The 21,917-nt window shown below is 42.0% G+C and overlaps 1 protein-coding gene across 1 annotated transcript in view; it reads right to left on the reverse strand.

Moving 5' to 3' along the window:
* The window catches only part of SPON1 (spondin 1), a 301,240-nt gene that overhangs the window by 261,406 nt on the left and 17,917 nt on the right, over positions 1 to 21,917 (reverse strand). Inside the window, exon 2 of the mRNA XM_043481615.1 lies at positions 18,805 to 18,911. Coding sequence (XP_043337550.1) covers positions 18,805 to 18,911 — 107 coding nt within the window. The remainder of the gene's footprint in view (positions 1 to 18,804; positions 18,912 to 21,917) is intronic.

The following is a 21,917-nucleotide window of genomic DNA, read 5'->3' on the forward strand; positions in this document are numbered from 1 at the left end:
CAAACAATGAGTACTGTATAGCACAGAGAACTATAGTCAGTATTTTGTAACAGTATATAATAGAAAAGAATCTCAAAAGGAACATATACAATTATATATAGGCATAAAGGTATATGAGAATATATATGTATATTCTTTTTTAGATTCTTTTCCATTATGTGTATATATTTGAATCACTTTGCTGTATACCTGAAACTAATATAACATGGTAAAATCAGCTACAGTTCAACTTAAAAATGTATATAAAAAAAGAAACTATAGTTCAGTAATAAAACAGAATCACAGGACTCCCAGTTCCTCCTTCAAGAACATACATAACAATCTGATCCATATCTTTGAGTTGTTTTGCAGAAACTAAGACCCAGGTAGAAGATGTTGACTGTCAGTACATAGACCCCAGATTGGTTGGAACCACAGATTGATGATTAAGATTCCTGAAACATCACCCTGTTATCTCAATACTACCCTGGTATCTCAATACCCAGTGAGATTAGATTGACTCTGCTGTATATTAGGTGAGCAGAAGCAAGTTCAGTTCAGTAACAAGAGGAGAGAGAAAAGAGGAGAGGGCAGTAGATGGAGAGTGAAGGGCTCAACACATTGGCCATCAACACCTGGGGCCAAGCATAAAGCCTTAGAGTCCTACACAGCCCTTCCTTTGTTCCTGAATTCAAGAGGTCAAGAACTCTGGCCACCCTTCTCTATAATGTCTGAGACATTCATCTCTTGATGGGTGGGCCTCAATCTCTCACCAGGGTTCTTGCCACAAGCTCCTAACCAGCTTTCCTATACCTGATTTTACCTTCTCCAAACTCTTCTAGATTGATAAGGGTTTGCCAATGCAAATTTAACTAAGATTTGTTTCCCTAGTCTAAAACTCTTCCATATCCTTCTCTGTTGCCAACAGACATATTTTTGTTCGTGTTTGGTACACAGATAGGTCTGTAATCGTAAACTGGCATGGAAGGGGATTTAGATTCTGCCTTTCATCATTTTCATCTCATGCCCCATCCTATGCTCTGCTGCTGCTAAGTCGCCTCAGTCGTGTCCGACTCTGTGCGACCCCATAGACAGCAGCCTACCAGCCTCCCCCGTCCCTGGGATTCTCCAGGCAAGAATACTGGAGTGCATCCTGGAATTCCTTGCCATTCCCAGATCACAGCACTCTTTTTCATGCCTCCAATCCTTTGATCATGCTCTCCCCTCTGCCTGGGCTATCCTATTTCCACAGGCTCTGAGATTCATTTAAAGATTAGCTTCTCCTATGCTAACCTAATAATAATTGCTGTGTGTGTGTGTGTGTGTGTGTGTGTATTAGTCACTCAGTCATGTCCAACTCTTTGAGACCCCATGGACTGTAGCCTGCCAGGCTCCTCTGTCCATAGAATTCTCCAGGCAAGAATACTGGAGTGGGTTGCCATTCTCTTCTCCATGGGATCTTCCTGACCCAGGGATCAAACCCGGGTCTCCTGCATTGCAGACAGATTCTTTACTAACTCAGCCACCAGGGAAGGCCCCAATAATAATTGCTAATAACTGCTAATATTAAGTCTCCATGTATTAGACATCATGTTACAACCTTTTCCTAGAATTACCTTATTTGAGTTACCCAATGAAGTAGGTACTATTATTCTTTCATTTTACAAGGAGGAAAAAAACAGGTTTAAAGGGGCCACAGAGTGGAGATGTGGTATCAGGCTTTGAACCTGGGTCTCTTAGGCTCTAGAAGTGAACTCTCAACACAGTATTACCTAACAAGGCAAATAGGACCTTCCTTTGCACTTCAGAAGCCCAGTGTCCATAATCTCAAGGTGTAGTGGTAATGACTATGAAAGTTATGATAACTAATGCTTAAGAACAGACTATGTGCCAAGGACTCTGATTGCCTTTACAGGTTTGAGCTCTTTATTATTTCAGACAAAGAAATGGAAGCTAAGAGGGCTAAAATCACACAGGTAGCAAGAGTAGAACAGGGATTGAAATCCATGTTAATTTGAAAAGCTGTAGTCTGAATTTATCTGCTATCTGTAGCCTAAGATTTAGAACATGGATGTGCACAACAAATGTTTAAGTGAAGCACACATGAGCGTCATTATCATGAGGTGGCACTTAGAGCCATAGCAATAGATGAGTCTGGGTGTAGAGAATGGACAAAAAGGGTCATAGGACTGAGCTTGAATGGTGCAACGTTGGGCAGTGTGTCTCATTCAGGGCTATTTTATCCCCTAGGACTTCCCTGATGGTTCAGACAGTAAAGAATCTGCCTGCAATGCAGGAGACCTGGGTTCAATCCCTGGGTCAGGAAGACCCCTTGGAGAAGGGAATGGCTACCCACTCCAGTATGCTTGCCTGCAGAATTCCATGAACAGAGGAGCCTGGTGGGCTACAGTCCATGAGGTCACAAAGAGTCAGACACAACTGAGCGACTAATAAACACACACATACACAGGGAACATTTGAGAAAGTCTGGTAACATTTTTGATTGTCACAGTTCATTTGGGGAGGGGTTGCCACAGGCCTCTGGTGGGTAAAAGCCAGGGATGCTGCTAAACACTCTTCAATGCACAGCACAACTGTCCACAACAATTATCTGACCCCAGTGTCAATAGTGCCAAACTTGAGAATCAGAGATCCAGAGGTCAGATAGAAGGGAGAAGCAGATAAAGGCACAACAACAGTCAGAAAGGAAAAGACATAAGACCAGAAAGACATGAAAGGAGAATGCTTTAGGAAACAAGGAGTGGTGAGCCCTCTCTGATGGAGAAGGATGTGTAAGGAAGTGATAGAGGAGAAGAGTCTACTGACAAATGGAGATCACTGAAGGACTGCCAAGAGTCATTTTGGTGGATAATATGACTAAATGCATCCTGGTGGAGGCTGAGAAGTGAATGGACAATGAAGACATGGGAAAAACATGTGCAGGCACAACTGTCTTGAGATCCTTGGTTCCGAAGTGGGGGCAGAGAAATGAGGAAGTGTTGGAAGAGTTATGGGGTGTGGAGTTATTGGAGGCACTGCCGCCTCCCCAGCCTGGACCTTGACCAGCCTTTTCAATGGTACCCTGGTTGCCTCTCCTCATGGCTGGATGCCTGTTCCCACCTTCCATTGTAACCCCAGGGTTTGCACCCTTGGGGAAATCACACCATCTGCTCATTGAATCCTGTAACCAGACTCTCAAGAGTTGATGGAGAGAGTTACAAATCTAGTCTGAAAGTTCTTCCTAGAAATGTGTGTTTTCTAAATGGGGTCTCCCTGTTGCGAGGTAATCCTTGTGTCCATCCCTCATGGACTTTCTACCACATTCTTCCTCCACTTGTTCCCAGCCTCTTCCATCTCCTCACTCCTCAGTCTTGTCTTTGCCCCTTTGCAGGTGAGCTTGCCTCTGCCTACTAAACATCTGTTGAGCACATTTCAGGCCAGGTTACAATCAATATGCTTATATATTTATTAAAAGGTGGTCTGTGGAATACCTCTTTCAAATTTACTTAGGTTCTCTGCTCCAACTCCTCATTCATTTAGACGCATAGAAGCAAATTCTCTGGTGGGGGCCCAGAGAGATTCATTATAAACAAGAACCTAGGAAATTCTTATGTTCACTACAATTTGAAAACCACCACTGTACATCATTTCATTTTCTCAATACTTCTGTTAAAGTCAATTATATGGAGAGCATCCTATGTGAACTCTTACTTTCATTTCTTGTTCATAACTGTTCTGTATTTTCACCAGTTTCCCTTGCCTTTGTCCTGTTTCAAATGAAGAAATATCCCTCCTATCCCTGATTAAACCATGTCCTCTTTAAAAAGTTGCCTTTGATCCAAACTGTTCCTTTCTCTTCTGGTATTTTGATATATCAACTGATTATATGATGACAATGATGACAGTGGTAGCTACAATGCCTATCATTTATTGATCATTCAGTATGAGCCAGCTACTAACTTTGATGTCTTTTTTATTATTTCATCTGATCTTCAAATATTTCTTCTACTTCTTTCTCTTTGTCTGGTATTACTATCACATGTATGTTATACCTTTGAGCATTGTCCCACAGTTTTTAGATATTCTGTTCTGATTTTTTCATTCTTTCTGTTTCTCTTTACATTTTAGTTTGCAAGTCTCTACTGAGAAATCTTCAAGCTCACTGATGCTTTCCTTGGCCATGTCCAATCTCCTGGTGAGCTCATCAAAGGCATTATTCATATCTGTTACAATGTTTTTCATTTCTAGCATTTCCTTTGGATTCTTTCTTAGAATTTCAAACTCTTTGCTTACATTACCATTTGTTCTTGCATGTTGCCCACTTTTTATTAGAGTCCTTAGCATATTAATCATAGTTATTTTAAACCTAGTCTGGTAATTTCAAAATCTGTCATATCCAAGTCTGGCTCTAATGCTTGCTTTTGTCTCTTCAGGCTGTTTTTTTTTTTCTTGGCTTTTAGCATGCCTTGTAATTTTTTTGTTGAAAGCCAGACATGATCCATAGGGTAATAGGAACTGGGGCAAATAGGCCTTTAGTGGTGAGGATTTATGTTTATCTGGCCACATATGAGTTAGGCTGTGTGCTTAATGTTTGGTGTGGTGTGGATGTCAATCTCCTCCAGTGACTTGATTTTTGTCTCCCCTATTATCTTTGTTTTTTCCTAGAAATTCCTTAAACAGAGTTTGTGCCTTGATTTACACCAAAGTCCCGTTGGTGTGATGGAAAAGGGTTGGGAAGGGGAAGTAGTCTAGAATCTTATTAAATCTCAGGCTTTTTATCCAACCATAGTCTCTGGGATGTGATCTTTAGAAGAGTTTCTTGATCTTTTTTTTAAAATTCCCTTTATATGAGACAAGAAGGCTAGAGGGGCTGGAGTTGACTAACTGCCCTTCCCTCAGGTTAGATAAGGCTCAGGTAAAGTAGTTTCCCTTAAGGAAAGATCTTTGTTAAGATGAATGATCTAGATATATTACGAAAAGGTTATTTTCTCCACTCCTTCTACCTGAAACTGGAGAGGATTTTTCTGATCTTCACTGTGAGAACCTGGTGGGACTCCTGGAGGTAAAATTCACAAATGTGTGGTGACCCCCTAACACTGAGCTCCTCGGAGTCTGACTATCAGGTTTGTCCACACTCAGCGTTCAGCCTGTAGCTACTCATAAGTTACTGTGTGAGTATTCTGATCAGTTACGGTTTCTAGCAGATTCTATTCCTATTAAGCTGTGATTCTCAGTGTTTCTCATCTCTCCAGTTTGGGGGTGAGGAAGGGCAGTTTGCCTTGTGACCTCAAATCACTGATGGATCTAATTAGAGTTGTTTTCAGTTTTTCAGTTTTTTTGTGTGTATGTGAGTACAGGAGCAGTGATTTCTAAGCTCTTCACACGTCACAGCAGAAACTGGAAATCCTTATCTAATCATTATAAGTCTTTGAATTAGTATTATTCCAAACTAACAGGCAAGGGTAAATTAAGTGACCCAAGCTTACGCAGTTCAGTGAGAGATGGAGTGGTTATGTTGCCACTAAAATGGCAAAATTAAACTGGGACTCAGACAAAGTCCTCTTTTAGGATCCAGAAAGACAGTTGCACAAGTCCAGGTGGCTTAGGAAAAAGGCCAGGAGATGAGCATGAGCAGGCATCCTCATACGAGAACATGTGAAGAAGCCCGGGATGTCTTTGAAGCTGACTTTAGGAAGGAAAATTACTGAGTGGGGGCCAGAATACTTGTCCTTACACAGAGTCAGTGTCATTTCACTGTCAAAAAGAGCAACTGGTTTTAGAGCTGAATTCTAAAAGGCACACTTGGGCTTCCCTGGCAATCCAGTGGTTAAGAATCCACCTACCAATGCAGGTGACATGGGTTCGATCCCTGGTCCTGGAAGGTTCCACACGCTGTGGGACAACTAAGCCCATGTGCCACAGCTGTTGAAGCCTGGGAGCCCTAGAGCCTGGTTTCTGCAACAAGAGAAGCCACCGCAATGAGAAGCCCACACACCGCAACTAGAGAGTACCCCTGCTTGCTGCAACTAAGAGAAAGCTTGCACAAAGCAGCAAAGACCCAGTGTAGCCCCTCACAAAAAAGCACACTTAAGAAATTGACAGTATTTATTGCCTTCTATATACCAGACACTGTGATAGAGCCGAACAGACACGTGCTGAACAAAGCAATGTTCCTACTCTTGTGAATTTGACGTTGCAGTGAGGGAAAATAGCTAACACACCAGCAAGCCCATACCAACCATGTCAAGTGGTGATCAGTCAAAAGAAGAAAACCAAACTGGGTAAATGGGATTAACAGTGATGAGAGTATTGTTTTAATAAAATATGGTTGGAACTGGACTCTGATAAAAATCAGGTTTCAACAGGAACCTGAAAGAAGCAAAGTGGTAGGAGTTATGGCTCTCTGGGGGAAGAGTATCCTGGGCAGAGGGAAGAGGAAATACACAGCCCCTGAAGTGTGCACGGCTGGCTTACTTGAGAGTACAGCCTCATTTAATCTGCAGAGACATAGGCTGTGAGGACAGTGATGAAATACGTTGGATAAAGGATGCCAAATTGGAAGGACCTTTTTTTTTTCCCTTTATTAGTTGGAGGCTAATTACTTTACAATATTGTAGTGGTTTTTGCCATACATTGACATGAATCAGCCATGGACTTACATGTGTTCCCCATCCTGATCCCCCCTCCCAATTTGAAGGATCTTGAAATGCTGAAGAGATGGAACATGTTGAATAATCAATTTATCAAGACAACATTCTAAGGTCTTGACCTTGACTAAAAGAAGGTAATTGCACAAGAGGGCTTCCCAGGTGACACAGTGGTAAAGAATCCGCCTGCTAACGCAGGAGAGGCAAGAGATGTGGGTTTGAACACTGGGTTGGGAAGATCCCCTGGAAAAGGGAATGGCAACCCACCCCAGTATTTCCAGAATTCTGGAAGATTGCATGGACAGAGGAGCCTGATGGGCTACAGTCCATGGAGTCACAAAGAGTTGGATATGACTGAGTGCACGTGTGAGCACATGCACAGAATTGCACAAGAAGGGGATGTGCAAGTTGGGGTACAGAAACCACATGGTATACAGATGGGAACTTTTTCAACACCTTGGCTTCCTCCAAATGAAAGAAGGACTAGGGGACATTAGATATCAGTTGGGAGTCAACTGGAGGGACTGTTTTGTGTCCAAGGGGAAAAACCAGACAAAGTTACTTGGCGAAGGTAACATATTCTCTCTAAAAGGAAGCTCTGAGCTAGACTTCTCTTCAAGTTCCCACATGATCAGCTGTGATAAAAAGTGATATTCTAATACATATTGAGAGCCAAAAAACTATTTGATAGAGAAACTTGGGACTCTATCCCAAGGAAATGATGGGAAACCTAGAAACACAACGTCCATAAGGGGAGGGATTTTTGTCTGTTTTGTCACAGCTATATTCTCACGGCCCAGAAAATGCCTTGAACATAATAGGTGTAGTAAATATTTGTTGCAAATAAGTAAATGAAAAGGTTTTCTTCATAAAAATTACCAGTAATATTTTAAAAATTTACCTAAGCATGCTACAATAGGCTATTGTATAAATAAATTATGATCCATCTGCTCTTTGGATGTAACTGTTTTGAAAAGCAAACAGATGGTTTACAGGTTTGTAAAACCAGAATTAAGATCTATTCTATAAAGTAGTTAGATCTGGAAGGAAGGGTCATCATTCTCATTCAAAAGATGAGAGGACTGCAAGGCCACACAGTGACTTACTGATATTTTTAAGCTACTTAATATGCACATGATAAAAGTGCTTTGGGGGCAATAAACATTATCTATTGTCTGCTAAACAATTCTGTCATGTATTTGCAAATGATTTTCAGAGCTTCAGAAAAATAGATGTGGAAACAATGCTAGTTCCCATGCAAGAAAGCATGAGACCAACTAATGCCAGCAAACAAGAGGTAGGGCCAGAAATTCTAGCAGCAGTCATCCGTCAATTTGGAAAACATTTATCAGCTGGCCAGGGTGCCAAGCCTTGGTGAGGCCGTGGGAATACAGAGATGGCTGCAGCCCAGCTTCCAGCTTCCTGCCTCTTTGCAGAATCTTGCAGGGGAACAGGGATTTAACACATCAGGGCTATAAAGTGTGCAAAGAACTAGAGTTAAAAAAACAAATGTATATTAATATGTATATACATAGAATCTAGAAAAATGGTACTGATGAACCTACTTGCAGGGCAGGAATAGAGACATAGAGAACACCCATGTGGACACAGTGGGGGAAGGAAAAGGTGGGACAAATTGAGGGAGTAGTATATACATTACTGTGCGGAAAATAGCTAGCCAGTGGGAACTGGCTCTACAGCACGGGAAGCTCAGCTCAGTGCTCCGTGATGATCTAAAGGGGTGAAATTGGGGGGTGATGGGAGGTTCAAGAGGGAGGGTATATATGTATACATATGGCTGATTCATGTTGACAATAGAAACTAACATAATATTGTAAAAAAATTACACACCTTTTTTTTTAAAAAAAAAAAAAAGGGAGATATACCAAGTATCTGAGAGCTCAGAGATGGGGTAGGGGGCACAGAATCTAGATGGGATGAAAGTAAGACATAAGTATCAGGAAACAGAGGCAATGGCATGTGAAGGGCTGAAACCTGGAGGTTGAGGATCTGTGAGATAATAAACCTGGTGTGAGCCCTGGAATGACCCAGAAGGGATTTTAGGGAACCAAGTAGTCAATGTATGTCTGTCTCTCATACATTTCTGCTCTGGAGCTACAAGAGATGCTGAATAGAGAAAATGGCATGGACCACAGGTGTTTTGATCCTTGCTCATAGCCATCTACTGGCTCCGTGCCTTTTGTCACATTTCTAATTCGCTCCGTGTTACCTTGCCTGTAACATGGGGATGATAATAGTGCCTACCTCATGGGATGGGTCTGAGACTGACAGGAAATTAATACAGTTATTTATTTTTGTGACAAATATTTACTGAGCACCTGCTGGGTGGCAGACGCTGCACCCAACACTGGTGATGCAGTTGTGAAACAGACAAGACAGTCCCTGTTCCCATGAAACTTATAGCCTGGAAGAAGAGAACGCAAGTAAATGAAGCACCAGACATGTTGGTACCCGGAGGGGACATTTATGGTTTCCTCCATCTGCTCATTCCTGGAGGTGTAGAGCATTTGTCAAGGTACAATTTGAACCCCACTTTCAGTGAGCATGGGAGTAGGTCACAAAGCCCAGCCAAACTGCTAGCACCCACATGGAACAGAATTTTGTTTTTATTTACTGAGTATTATGTGCCCACTGGAATTTTCCATTTTACGTGCCCACTGGAATTTTCCATTTTACGTTATAGCCAATCATGTTACAGTGAAGACAGAATTAAAGAAGGCTGTCTCTCCCCTAATTTGGTAGAGGCGCACAGACAGCTGGTGAGTTATACCTGGGGTGAGACGTCTGCCACATCTACAGCGGGGTAGAGTTTGTGATTCACCAGACACAGACACATAGAAAGGGCTCTAGGCTGCTGGCTCAGAAGGAAGAGACGCTGATGAAGTCCAGGCACTGTGTTGGGCATTTCACACATAACTTACCTCATCTGATACTCAAAACAATCTTTATCAGGCCTATTTTAAAGACAGAGGAACTAAGTGAGAAAAGTGAAAGTGCTAGTCGCCCAGTCGTATCTGACGCTTTGTGACCCCATGGACTGGAGTTCACTGGGCACCTCTGTTCATAGACTTCTCCAGGCAAGAATACTCGAGTGGGTTGCCATTCCCTTCCGCAGGGGATCTTCCTGACCCAGGGATCAAATCCAGGTCCCCTGCATTGCAGGCAGATTCTTTATCATCTGAGTCACAAAGGAAGCCCTAAGAAGGAACTGAGGTTCAGAGAAATTAAGTTGACTTCTTTACTAAGCTGGTAGAGGCAGAATTTGAGCCTGGGTCTGCAAACCCCCTGCAAACTTCGCTGGGTCTGCAAACTTCCCTGGTGGCTCAGACGGTAAAGCGTCTGCCTACAATGTGGGAGACCCGGGTTCAGTCCCTGGGTTGGGAAGATCTCCTGGAGAAGGAAATGGCAACCCACTCCAGTACTCTTGCCTGGAAAATCCCATAGATGGAGGAGCCTCGTAGGCTACAGTCCATGGGGTCACAGAGAGTCGGACACGACTGAGTGACTTCACTTCCTTCCTGCAAACCCCCAAACCCATGACCTTTGCAGATACCCACTATACATTCTAAATAAAAAAGGGAAGCTAGAATTGGAAGAATAATGAGATACGTGGTCCTTCTGGAGGAGGAAGATGAGCCTAAAAATAGCTATGCTTCTTACTGTCATTAATAAACTGCGTGCCCACTTCTGATACTGTCAAATTCTAAGTGGCCACCTGTAGAAAGAGGAGAGCTGATACTTACATGGGTGTGTGTGCACACTTAAAATCTGGAAGGAAATATACCAAATGCTATGGTTATCTCTAGATTATAAAATGGTTTATTTTATCTTATATAAATATTTTATCTTTATTTTATAAATAACTTATTTTATCTTATTTAGCTTCTTTATGCTCTGTATTTATCATTTCTATATTTTCCATCACAAAACAAGGGTGTGCTCTGTTGAAAGGAATGATGTTCAAGTTCTGATCAGGTCAGGTTCCCAGACTCAGGGCTTGCCCATTTAGAAGGAAATTACCCTTTGTCCTTTCTGGTATCAGGGATCAGGGACCAGGGCTATGGCAGCCTAAGGACCAATATCTGACCCAGTCACTCACATGCCACACTGCTTCTCATCTTTCTTACAAATGATTTTAAATAGATTTGAAAAAAGAAAAACCACGTGCTGAAGAAGAGGTCATGACATTGTTTTTCAAATATGTCCTTTTGATGGCTTTTTTTTTTTTTTTAGGATCACAGTTCACAGAGGCATTTTACACCCAGTGAGTTCCTGAAGGGAAGGGGCCAGTATACCATGTCATCTATCCTCTGGTTTGTTCATTCATTCATTCAATAAAACATTTACTGTGCCTTCACTGGGCTGTATATACTTGTGAAAGTAGCTACAGGGAAAGACTAAAGTAGAGCAAGTTTTAAAACAGAGGAAAGAGTGTTCTGTCAACAATTAGGGTCTTTACCCAAATGCAATTCTTCTTAGTATCTCACCCTAGCCACCATTTTAAATGGCATCTATCCATTCCAATAGTTTTATTTTCCCCATTACACTTTTTACCTAACACATATGTATTTATGTTGTACATTGTATCTAATTCCCTTATACTAAATTATAAGTTCTAAGTATGTACTGAGTTCTACATTTGGTTAGGTGCTTTTCTTCTTTAAACTAGTTGAGGGCAGGAATGAAATATTGTTCACTACAACCAAAAATTAAGTATTTTAAATATAACAAATGTCTAGCACTTATTGTTTCTTCATATGAATTTTCTAAAACAAAATTTAGTGTTGGAAAGTAATAAACATGAAACATGGTCTAAACTTAAAAAAAAAAAAAAAAGGGAAAAAGTAGAGTGGTTTTCACACAAACCCCTTGTGTTCACCCCTTGTCCACCTGCAAATTTCAACCACCCAAAGAGACAACTCAAAAGTTACCATCTCAAGAAGACAGAAGACACAGACATGGCCAAGAGGCATATGAAAAGATGCTCAACATCACTAATTATTAGAGAAATGGAAATCAAAACTACAATGAGGTATCACCTCACACCAGTCAGAATGGCCATCATCAAAATGTCTACAAATAACAAATACTGGCGAGGATGTGGAGAAAAGAGAACAATTCTACACTATTGGTGGGAAAGTAAATTGGTGCAGTCACTATGGAGAACAGTAGGGAGGTTCCCTAAAAAACTAAAAACAGAGTTAACATATGATCCTGCAATCCCACGCCTGGGCATATATCTGAAAAAGATGGAAACTCTAATTTTTAAAAAATGCACCTCCATATTCATAGCAGCACTATTTATAATAGCCATGATATGGAGGCAACCTAAGCATCCATCAAGAGATGAATGTATAAAGAAAGAATATGTGGTATGCACACACAGACACATGAATATTATTCAGCCATAAAAAAGAATAAAATAATGGATTTGCGGCACCATGGATGGACCTAGAGATTACCATCCTAAGTGAGGTAACTCAAAGACAAATATCATATGATGACACTTACATGTGGAATCAAAATAAATAATGCAAATGAACTTATTTACAAAACAGAAACAGACTTTAATAGACATAGAAAAAACCTTATGGTTACCAAAGGAAAAAAGAGGGAGGGAGAAATTAAGAGTTTGGAATTAATAGATACACACTACTATATATAAAATACAGATATAGCACAGGGAACTATATTTGATATCTTGTAATAACCTACAGTGGAAATGAATCTGAGAAAGAATATATATATCTGAATCATGTTGCCGTACACCTGAAACTAACACATAATAAATCAACTGTATTTCAATTAAAAAAAGTTTCCGTCTCTATAAATATCCTTTCTCTTCTCCCAAATTAGCACTCACTCCTTGCTTCCTACCAATTATTGTTTTCTTATTTGCACACATGCGGCAATTATAATAGTATGTGCAATATAGTTCTTTCTGTGTAATTCTCTTTATGTTACAGGAAAGAAATTATAGCACTTCCCTAGAGTAGACAGATGAGACCACCCCTGTATCCAAGGAAACAAATATCTAGACTCTCCCTGTGCTCTAAGAGTGTACCTAGCCTACCAGGGTTGAGAAGTTCTACTGGAGATCCTGACCTCCTAATTAACACCATGCACCAGGCCTTAATTATTCATCTCAATATGCTCAGAGCCTAGTAAGTTGCTGTTTACATAGCTGGTACTCAGTGCTTTTATTAGTTCATCTCACCTAATATTTATTGAGTGTCCATCATGTGCCAGGCACAGTGCTAGTGAAAGACATACACTAGTGAACAAACTAGATATGGTCATCCCTACAATTTGGTGGGACAGAGCCATATTAAACAAATAATCTTACAAATACGTAAGCTGTAATAACCACAGTGAAGGAAAAGTAGAGTGCTATGCATGCTATGGAAATATTTGAATAAACAAATGAAGGAAAGCACTGCATATTTCATATGGTAATATTCATTCACCAGAAAGGTATACTCTACAGGAAAAGAAAGAATATTGCGGGCTCTCTGAGGACAGATTAAGAATCCTGTCAGACAATCTAACTCCCCTGTTCATGCTCCTGTGATAACAGCCTGAGATCCTATCTCATGAACGACTCATTCTGAACTTATGGGCAACTAAAATCCCTAAGATACATTTGTTGTTTGTCTAATGTGCTTCCATAAATCCAAATCACTCTTCTCATACATCTATAATAGGTTACTTGGATCTAAGCAGGTAGCTTGCTGTGTTCCTCCATTAGCTTTTCATCTTGCTAGATTTGGTCTTGCAGTTTGAGCTGCCCAAACCCTGTCATGCCCAATCCTGATGCGGGAATATATCTTTCTCTTCACATCAGTGGCTATGGCTACTCTGATGTAATGTTCAAATTCAGGTTGTTGAAGAGAGTGTTGAGTGAAAATTTGGGTGAGGCTGAGAGGCAGAAATCACCTTTGAAATATACATCAAAAACATAAAAATGCCCATATTCTTTGCACTTCTGGGGTCTCGTCTAGTAAACCAATATCAAATAAGGAAAAAAAAAATTTTTATTCAAGAAAATAATTTTTCTCCATTATTTATAGCAGTGAATAGTGATTGAAAAATTCTAATCTTATAAGGGTCACAATTAAGCTTAGGTGAGTGTAACAAGAGGACATTTTTCTATAAACTAAGAGAAAATTCCTAAAAACAGGCTTGCAATAGCATTTTATTTTCAGAAAAGTGTGTTGAATACTCATTGAGCTTCTTATGTGGCTCAGAACTCATCAGGCACTAATAAATATTTATTGTTAATAAAGAGATGATGAAAACATTTTATAAACAGGTGATTAAGAATATGAAATAATTATCAGAAGATACTTGTTTGTATGGTGTTGATAAAGAATTTTAAGCAAACATTCCTCTTTAAAATGAGGCTTTCTTCCTTTGACTGGCAGGCTATTCCATAAACTAGTTGATGCATATAGGACTTTAAACTAAAGCAATGATGTTACAAATTAGCAGCTTGAATTTTAGTACAAATATGGCACTTAAAATTCTGTCAAATTGAAGTGCCCACTCTGTGAGGTGCTCAGGATGAGATGCTGGGGGTACAGCAGCAAACAAGACAGGTAAAAATCCCTGCCTAGTGGGGCTCACAGCTTAGTGGAAGGGGGCAGCTGATACTCAAGTCAACGAGTAAAATAGATGGTACATCGGGTGGCAAGAAAGGCAAGGGAAAACAAGTAAGTAGTGGAGAGGGATAGGGGATTCAGCCAGGGATAGAAGGGGGAGTGAAGTTTCAAAGAGAGTGATGGGGCGCCGCCCCCGGGGAAAGGGACGTCTGAGCAGAGAGACCTGAAGGAGGAGGGAAAAACTGCTGGGCAGTTGGCTGGGCCATGAACATTCCAGGAAGCAACTTGCTTTGAGCAACACGATTTAAAGGGTTGACTTCTGTACAGGCAATCCAGCCGCCGCATTCCTTGTCACTTTCAATTAACCGTGAGTACACCCAGCTAGCTCATCAAAGAGGCTCCCATGTCTCTCCCTTCTGGCAGCCAGGGACAGATACCCTCGGCGGTGCCAAAACTGCCACGCTGGACCAGCCGCCGCTGGAAGCAGAGGAGCAGCCCCGCCCCCTTCGCCTCGGCCTCCAGGGTGGAGGTGGGGACGCTGTAACCCTTAGCCTTCCTCTCCCTGTAAGTCTAAAGAGGCTTTAAAGTTTGCTTGAAGGTTTCTTTTGTACCTAGTGAATCTGTCCTCTCGAGTAAGGGCTCTCACCCTTACTCAGAAGCAAAATCACCACCTCTTAGAGTCACTTTTATAACTAAGAATGTAATTTCCATCAGATTTAAAGGGTATTAGGATTTCATCATTGATATTAAGTCCTTAAAGCTGTCATATTTGGAGTGAGGCTGCTAACAAAGAAGTATTTCTAAATATTTGTTAATTGCTATGTGTATATATATTAAATTATATCAGCATTTGTAGTTTCTGATCATCTACTCATGTTCCCACTGATGACTTGCTGACTTCCTGTCACACCTGTTGATATAAAGCACAGTGACAAGGAGGATACTCTAAGCTCCATTAGTGCAGGATGATGTCTGTTTTTCTCACTGCTGTATCCCCAGTGCCTACCTTAGTGCCTGGCACATAGGAGACACTCAGTAAATGCTGATGAAAAAAATCAATGACTTTCAAGATGACAGCTTTGATCCAGAGAGAAAATACTTTCATGCTAGAGTGGAAGGGGGCATGTACAGAGACCACAACGTCTGAAGCAGGAGAGGCAAGATGGGACATGAGCTATGATTCTCCCTCTCTTGCCTCCAAGATACTGGGCACCCAAGTGAATGTGCATTTAATGCACAAGGGCAGGGCAGGGGTGGGGAGATGAGTGTGAGAAAACCTCTAAAACAGGATCCCTTCCCCACCCCCTTAAGATGTTAGATTACTTGGGTCAATTTACTTAGTCCCTTAGAGACTTGGTTTCATCATCTAGAAAATGGGTACAACAATCCTGACTTCACAGGGTTGCTATGAGAGCTAAGTAGGATAATGAATATAAAGCTCTTGACATAGAGCCTACTGCCGTTAAAAAGTTATGACTCTCGTTTACCAAGGTTTGAATCCCAGCTTTATTGCTTAGAGCTGAGTGGTCTTAAGAAAGTTACTGGAATCCCTCTGTTGCCACAATTTCCTCATCTGTGAAAAATAGGATAATAATGCTTATCTTGTGGTGTTACTCTGAGGATTAAATCAGTTAAAAAATGTAAACCACTTAGAACAGTATCTGGCATGCAAGCATTATTATTGTATGTGAGGCATTTTTCCTATATGTTTCTAACTTTGATCATGGGCCCAACAGATTTGTTGATGTGATGATGGAGTTCTTGCTGGACAGGCTGGATCCTTGTCTCATTTCAACATTAGTTCTCAAACTCAAGTTTGCATTGGACTCACCCTGAAGGCTTGCCGAAACACAAGCTGCGGGGGCCCCACCCTCAGAGCTTCTAATTCGGGAAGTCTGAGTGGGGCTTGAGATTTTTTTATTTCTAACAAGTTCCCAGATGATGCTGATGCTTCTGGTCCAAAGATCACACTCTGAGAACCACTGTGATATAAAGAAAGGATATCAGAAGCTCTAAGAGAAGAAGGAAAGATAGGTACATAGAGAGATAGTTCTGAAACAATCCCCAATTGGAATGAGTTATGGGCACTAGTAGAAAGAATAATTTGTTCACTTATTCATTCAACAGACATTTACTTACTGCTCAATGTGAGCAGGGCCCTGTATTCACCAATTGGTTTCCAGGACCAAGATTAAGCCAAGCAGAAACAACAGTGAGTTGGAGAAGACTGTCAACTTGCTGAATTAAAACAGCATCAAAGAAAGAAACCATGTCCCCACTGGCCTAACTCAGGCATTATTTAGAGTGTGTATGTGTATCAGAATGTACACAAAATTTACCATTTTGACCATTTTTAAGTATACAGTTCATGGCATTAAGTACATTCATATGTTATACTAGCATCAACACCATCTATCTCCAGAACATTTTTCATCTTCCCTAATTGAAACTCCACACATGCTCATCAATAGTTCCCTATTTCCCTTTCTCTCACATCTCCTGGCAACCACCATTCTACCTTCTGTTTCTATAAACCTGATGATGAAGCTCATATAAGTGACATCAGACAGTATCTGTCATTTTGAGCCTACTTATTTCATTTAGCATAATGTCTTCAAGGGTCATCCATGTTATAGCATATGTCAGAATGTCCTTTTTTAAAGGTGAATAATATTTCACTGTATGTATACACATTTTGTTTATTCATTCATCCACCAATGGATATTTAGATTGTTTCTGCCTTTTGGCTGTCATTAATATTGATGCTATGAACATGAGTGTACACATACCTGTTCAAGTCTCTGCTTTCAACTCTTTTGGGGAATATATTTCTAAGCATCATTTTAAAGCAGATCAATTTTGTTTGAGTAAATATTAAGATCACATTTCCCATCTCCCACGTCCCCCTCCTTTTCCCTTCTTAGAACTTGATCCCTCCTGACACTCAGGTACCTAGATCTCTCAGCTGCCCCAATCTGATAAATCATTCACACCTCCAAGAACAAGGGGATACATCTTAGTGCTCTTATGGGCTGAATGCATGCACGAATCTTCCTTTCTCTATAATGACAAACTTGCTGATGCACTGTCCAAACATACCTATGCCAGGAGCATGTCCAGGACTATAAGGAAGACATTTAGTCACTGGAATCAGACATGTGATAGAGAAGCCTGACCTTACTACTTACTAGCCCTTTAGGCAAGGGATTTAATTTCTCAAGCTTCAATTTCCTGATCTGTGAAACAGGTGTAATAGTTTGGATCTACTTGGTTGGTGTGAGAATTAAACTAAGATAAAGTAAACTGAGATAAGGTAAAGCACTTAACCAAGTGCCTGGCATATGGTGGGTACCCAACAAATACAGACTGTATCTGAGTAATTCCTTCAGATACATGCCAAGACAGTTCCTGCCATCTAGATCCACAGAAGGACATTACAATGAGCATGGAATTAATGGTCCCACTCGGCCACAAGCCCAGATTCCTAAACACCGGACACTGTTTTTTTTTAAATCACAGGATTCAAAATTACAACCTGCCCAGAAGGGGTTAAAGATATCTTTGGACAAGGAAGATATTTTGGGTGCTCCGTGGAATCCACAACTTGTACCAGAATCCCCAGCAGCCAGCCATGGGTGTAAGTATTCTTCCTCAGTATTTTTTTTTCCCCCTCTGAGTTTGCAAATGCCAGATAAAAATGGATTCCAGAACAATGGAAATTTGAGATGAGAAATGGTTACAGCAGATTTGGCCAGGCCTCCTCCTAGGATGGCCCCAGTCCTTCTGGGACGTGTTCTGACAACTCGTTGGCCTCTTTCTAAGCCTCTGAAAAGGGGGTGATGTTCCTGCCGCTTCCCTTGGAAGAACGTTGCACGGTGAAATATGACTCACTGTCAGGGCCCTGGCCTTCGAGATTCCCTTTCTTCTCCTGACCCACTTTCGTCTTGCTGCGCCCTTTTGTACAAAGTCAAATGAGGCCTCCCCTGGAGGAGGTTGCTCTGCGAGGACTGACATTTAAAGACCATTACCACCTCTTCAACTCGGCCCTGTTCATTTAGCCAAGCAAAGCATGTTTAATTCTTTTAATCTTCTCTCATAAATCAATCTCTTCGTTCTCTTAATAGTCCTTCGCCTATGCTTTGAACTCCCTCCAGTCTGGTCATTGTAAGCTCTTGTTCCGTTTACACTTGAGAATTGCCAGTCAATCGAGAAGCGGCTGTACAGGAAAAACAGCCGGATCCTCGCCAGGGTTCTGGAAGTTCTCAGCACACTGGGCTGTCTGCCGCCCCAGGCACCATGAGCCCCAGAAAAGCCCTGCCTGGAGGCCAAGCCCCACGGCCTTAAGGCAGACTTGAGGCGTCTGCTGCGCACCCCGTCATGGGTCTGTCCGTGGCCCTGGCCATGTCAATGGGAATGGTCAAGGGAATTGCACAAGAAGCCTGCTCAGATACCTGTCCTGCTCCTTTCCGTCAGCCTCCGCGGTACACCCACCTTGCACCTGGCATCTACCTACTAGAGCGACGGAAGACCCTGGGTAAGCCCAGAAGCATTCTTACCTGGAAGGTCCCGGCATGGTCTTCCTCCTTATCACCCTCTCTGTTCTCTTTGAGGGCGATTAACGTGAATCCTCTGAAATAGGAGGGAGGGGCAGCTGAAAGCGTCACTGCAGAGATAAGAAGAAAAAAAAAAAAAAAAGAAAGCAGATGATAAGCACAAGAATCAGCTGTCTTTCATTTGTCAAATGGATAAATGTGAGCCCCCATCAGCATCCCAGACCTGCTGCAGGGGCTCATGGTGGGAAAGGCTCATTTTGTAGAGTGATGAACTTTCACCCTTGCCACCCAGCCCCCTCTCTCATTTCAGAACCTGCAAAAACACCTGAACTGCAATCTCACTTGGGAATTGTTGAATCAAACAAGCCTGAGATGAATGCTCTTAGTAACCACAATTTGATAAAAATAGTACATGGTCAGCAACTTGTCTTGACAGTTATCTAATGTTATATACTTCCACAGATTGGCCCAAGAGAGACTCATGTGCTTGCAGCATAAACTCCTATCAGTTCAGTTCAGTCACTCAGTCATGTCTGACTCTTTGCGACCCCATGGGCTGCAGCACGCCAGGCCTCCCTGTACATCACCAACTCCCAGAGTTTACTCAAACTCATGTCCGTCCAGTCGGTGATGCCATCCAACTATCTCATCCTCTGTCGTCCCCTTCTGCTCCCGCCTTCAATCTTCCTCAGTATCAGGGTCTTTTCAAATGAGTCACTTCTTTGCATCAGGTGGCCAAAGTATTGGAGTTTCAGCTTAAGCATCAGTCCTGCCAATGAATATTCAGGACTGATTTCCTTTAGGATGGATTGGTTAGATCTCCCTGCAGTCCAAGGGACTCTCAAGAGTCTTCTCCAACACCACAGTTCAAAAAAGCATCAATTCTTCAGTGCTCAGCTTTCTTTATGGTCCAACTCTCAGATCCATACATGACTAATGGAAAAACCATAGCTTTGACAATGTGGACCTTTGTTGACAAAGTAATGTCTCTGCTTTTTAATATGCTATCTAGGTTGGTCATAACTTTCCTTCCAAGGAGTAAGCGTCTTTCAATTTCATGGCTGCAGTCACCATCCGCAGTGATTTTGGAGCCCCCCAAAAATAAAGTATGACACTATTTCCACTGTTTCCCCATCTATTTGCCATGAAGTGATGGGACCAGATGCCATGATCTTAGTTTTCTGAATGTTGAGCTTTAAGCCACCTTTTTCACTCTCCTCTTTCACTTTCATCAAGAGGCTCTTTAGTTCTTTTTCGTTTTCTGCCATAAGGGTGGTGTCATCTTCATATCTGAGGTTATTGATATTTCTCCCAGCAATCTTGATTCCAGCTTGTGCTTCATCCAGCCCAGGGTTTCTCATGATGTACTCTACATATAAGTTAAATGAGCAGGGTGACAATATACAGCCTTGACATACTCCTTTCCCTATTTGGAACCAGTCTGTTGTTCCCTGTCCATTTCTAACTGTTGCTTCCTGATCTTCATATAGATTTCTCAAAAGGCAGATCAGGTGGTCTGGTATTCCCATCTCTTTAAGAATTTTCCACAGTTTGTAGTGATCCACACAGTCAAAGGCTTTGGCATAGTCAATAAAGCAGAAGTAGATGTTTTTCTGGAACTCTCTTGGTTTTTCCATGATCCAACAGATGTTGGCAATTTGATCGCTGGTTCCTCTGCCTTTTCTAAATTCAGTTTGAACATCTGGAAGTTCATAGTTCACGTATTGTTGAAGCCTGGCTTGGAGAATTTAGAGCATTACTTTACCAGCATGTGAGATGAGTGCAATTGTGCAGTAGTTTGAACATTCTTTGGCATTGTCTTTCTTTGGGATTGGAATGAAAACTGAGGATGTGGCAAAACACATCTATTTCTTGTGGGCACTCAGCTGGAACATATTCCCAGCCTCCCTTGCAGTTTGGTCTGCTTATGTCCCAGTTCTGCTGGTGGAAAACCTGGACAGACAGGATGAACGCCTCTTTTTGCCTGGCCCCTCCAGATTTTCTACATGATTCTCCATCCTTCCTCTCCCAACTCTGCCTGCTGCATGCAGGGGAATCCAGCAGAGGACCCTGATGCCCCAGGAGAAGGATTGGAGCCACAAGATGAAAGGAACCTAGGTTTCTCAATAACTACAAAGATTGGCTACTAATGTCTATAAAAGTTCAGATAGAAAGAAAGGAAGGAAGGAAGGATGAGAAAAAAAACATAATGAAGTAGAGAAGAGCAAGAAATGTGGGGTGCTAACCAATGGCACCCAGAAACTGATGACTTTAATGTCAAGAGGAAGAACTGAGTCTCTGAGGGATAGACAGATAGCCCCACAGTAGTCTGATGTTATCTAGGTTGGGGTGGGGGGCCTTCAAACTTCCGGAGGAAGGGGAGCAGAGAGTAAGAGGCAGACATAAAAGGGGTTGTGCCCAGATCACCTCAAATTCCTTTGTGCCATGGCACAAAGGCCCTGGTACTGATGAGCCTTTGCTTCCAGAGGCTGGCACCTGCGGCTCGTTCCTGAAGGACCAGACTCAGGTCACTGGAGTCTCTCTGCCTAACACGAAAGGCCCACCTCATCAGGTGATGATTCTGAGGACCTGACACCTCTAAATGGCCCTGCAGGATCAGAGCTCACCTGGGCTCATGGCCTGGTGAGGTTTCTTCCTCCTCTGTCCCAGGTCCCTAACCGCCTTATTGACTTCCCTTGGGAGTACTTCCTTTAAGAGTCACTTGCACCCCAATCCTCCCCTGAGGGTTTGTTCTGGGTTAAATTGTGTCCTCCTAAAATGTATGTTAAAGTCCTAACCCCAGGTTCCTGGAAATGTGACCTTTTTTGGAAATAGGGTCTTTGCAGATGTAATTAGTTAAGATGAGATCATAATACTGGATTAAGATGGCCCTAAGTACAACTGCGAAGAGTTGACTCATTGGAAAAGACCCTGATGCTGGGAGGGATTGAGGGCAGGAGGAGAAGGAGGTGACAGAGGATGAGATGGCTGGATGGCATCACCAACTCGATGGGCATGAGTTTGAGTCAACTCCGGGAGTTGGTGACAGACAGCGAAGCCTGGCGTGCTGCGATTCATGGGGTCGCAAAGAATCAGACACGACTGAGCAATTGAAC

This window comes from Cervus canadensis, chromosome 11 (assembly GCF_019320065.1).
Source record: "Cervus canadensis isolate Bull #8, Minnesota chromosome 11, ASM1932006v1, whole genome shotgun sequence".
NCBI classification, from domain to species: domain Eukaryota; kingdom Metazoa; phylum Chordata; class Mammalia; order Artiodactyla; family Cervidae; genus Cervus; species Cervus canadensis.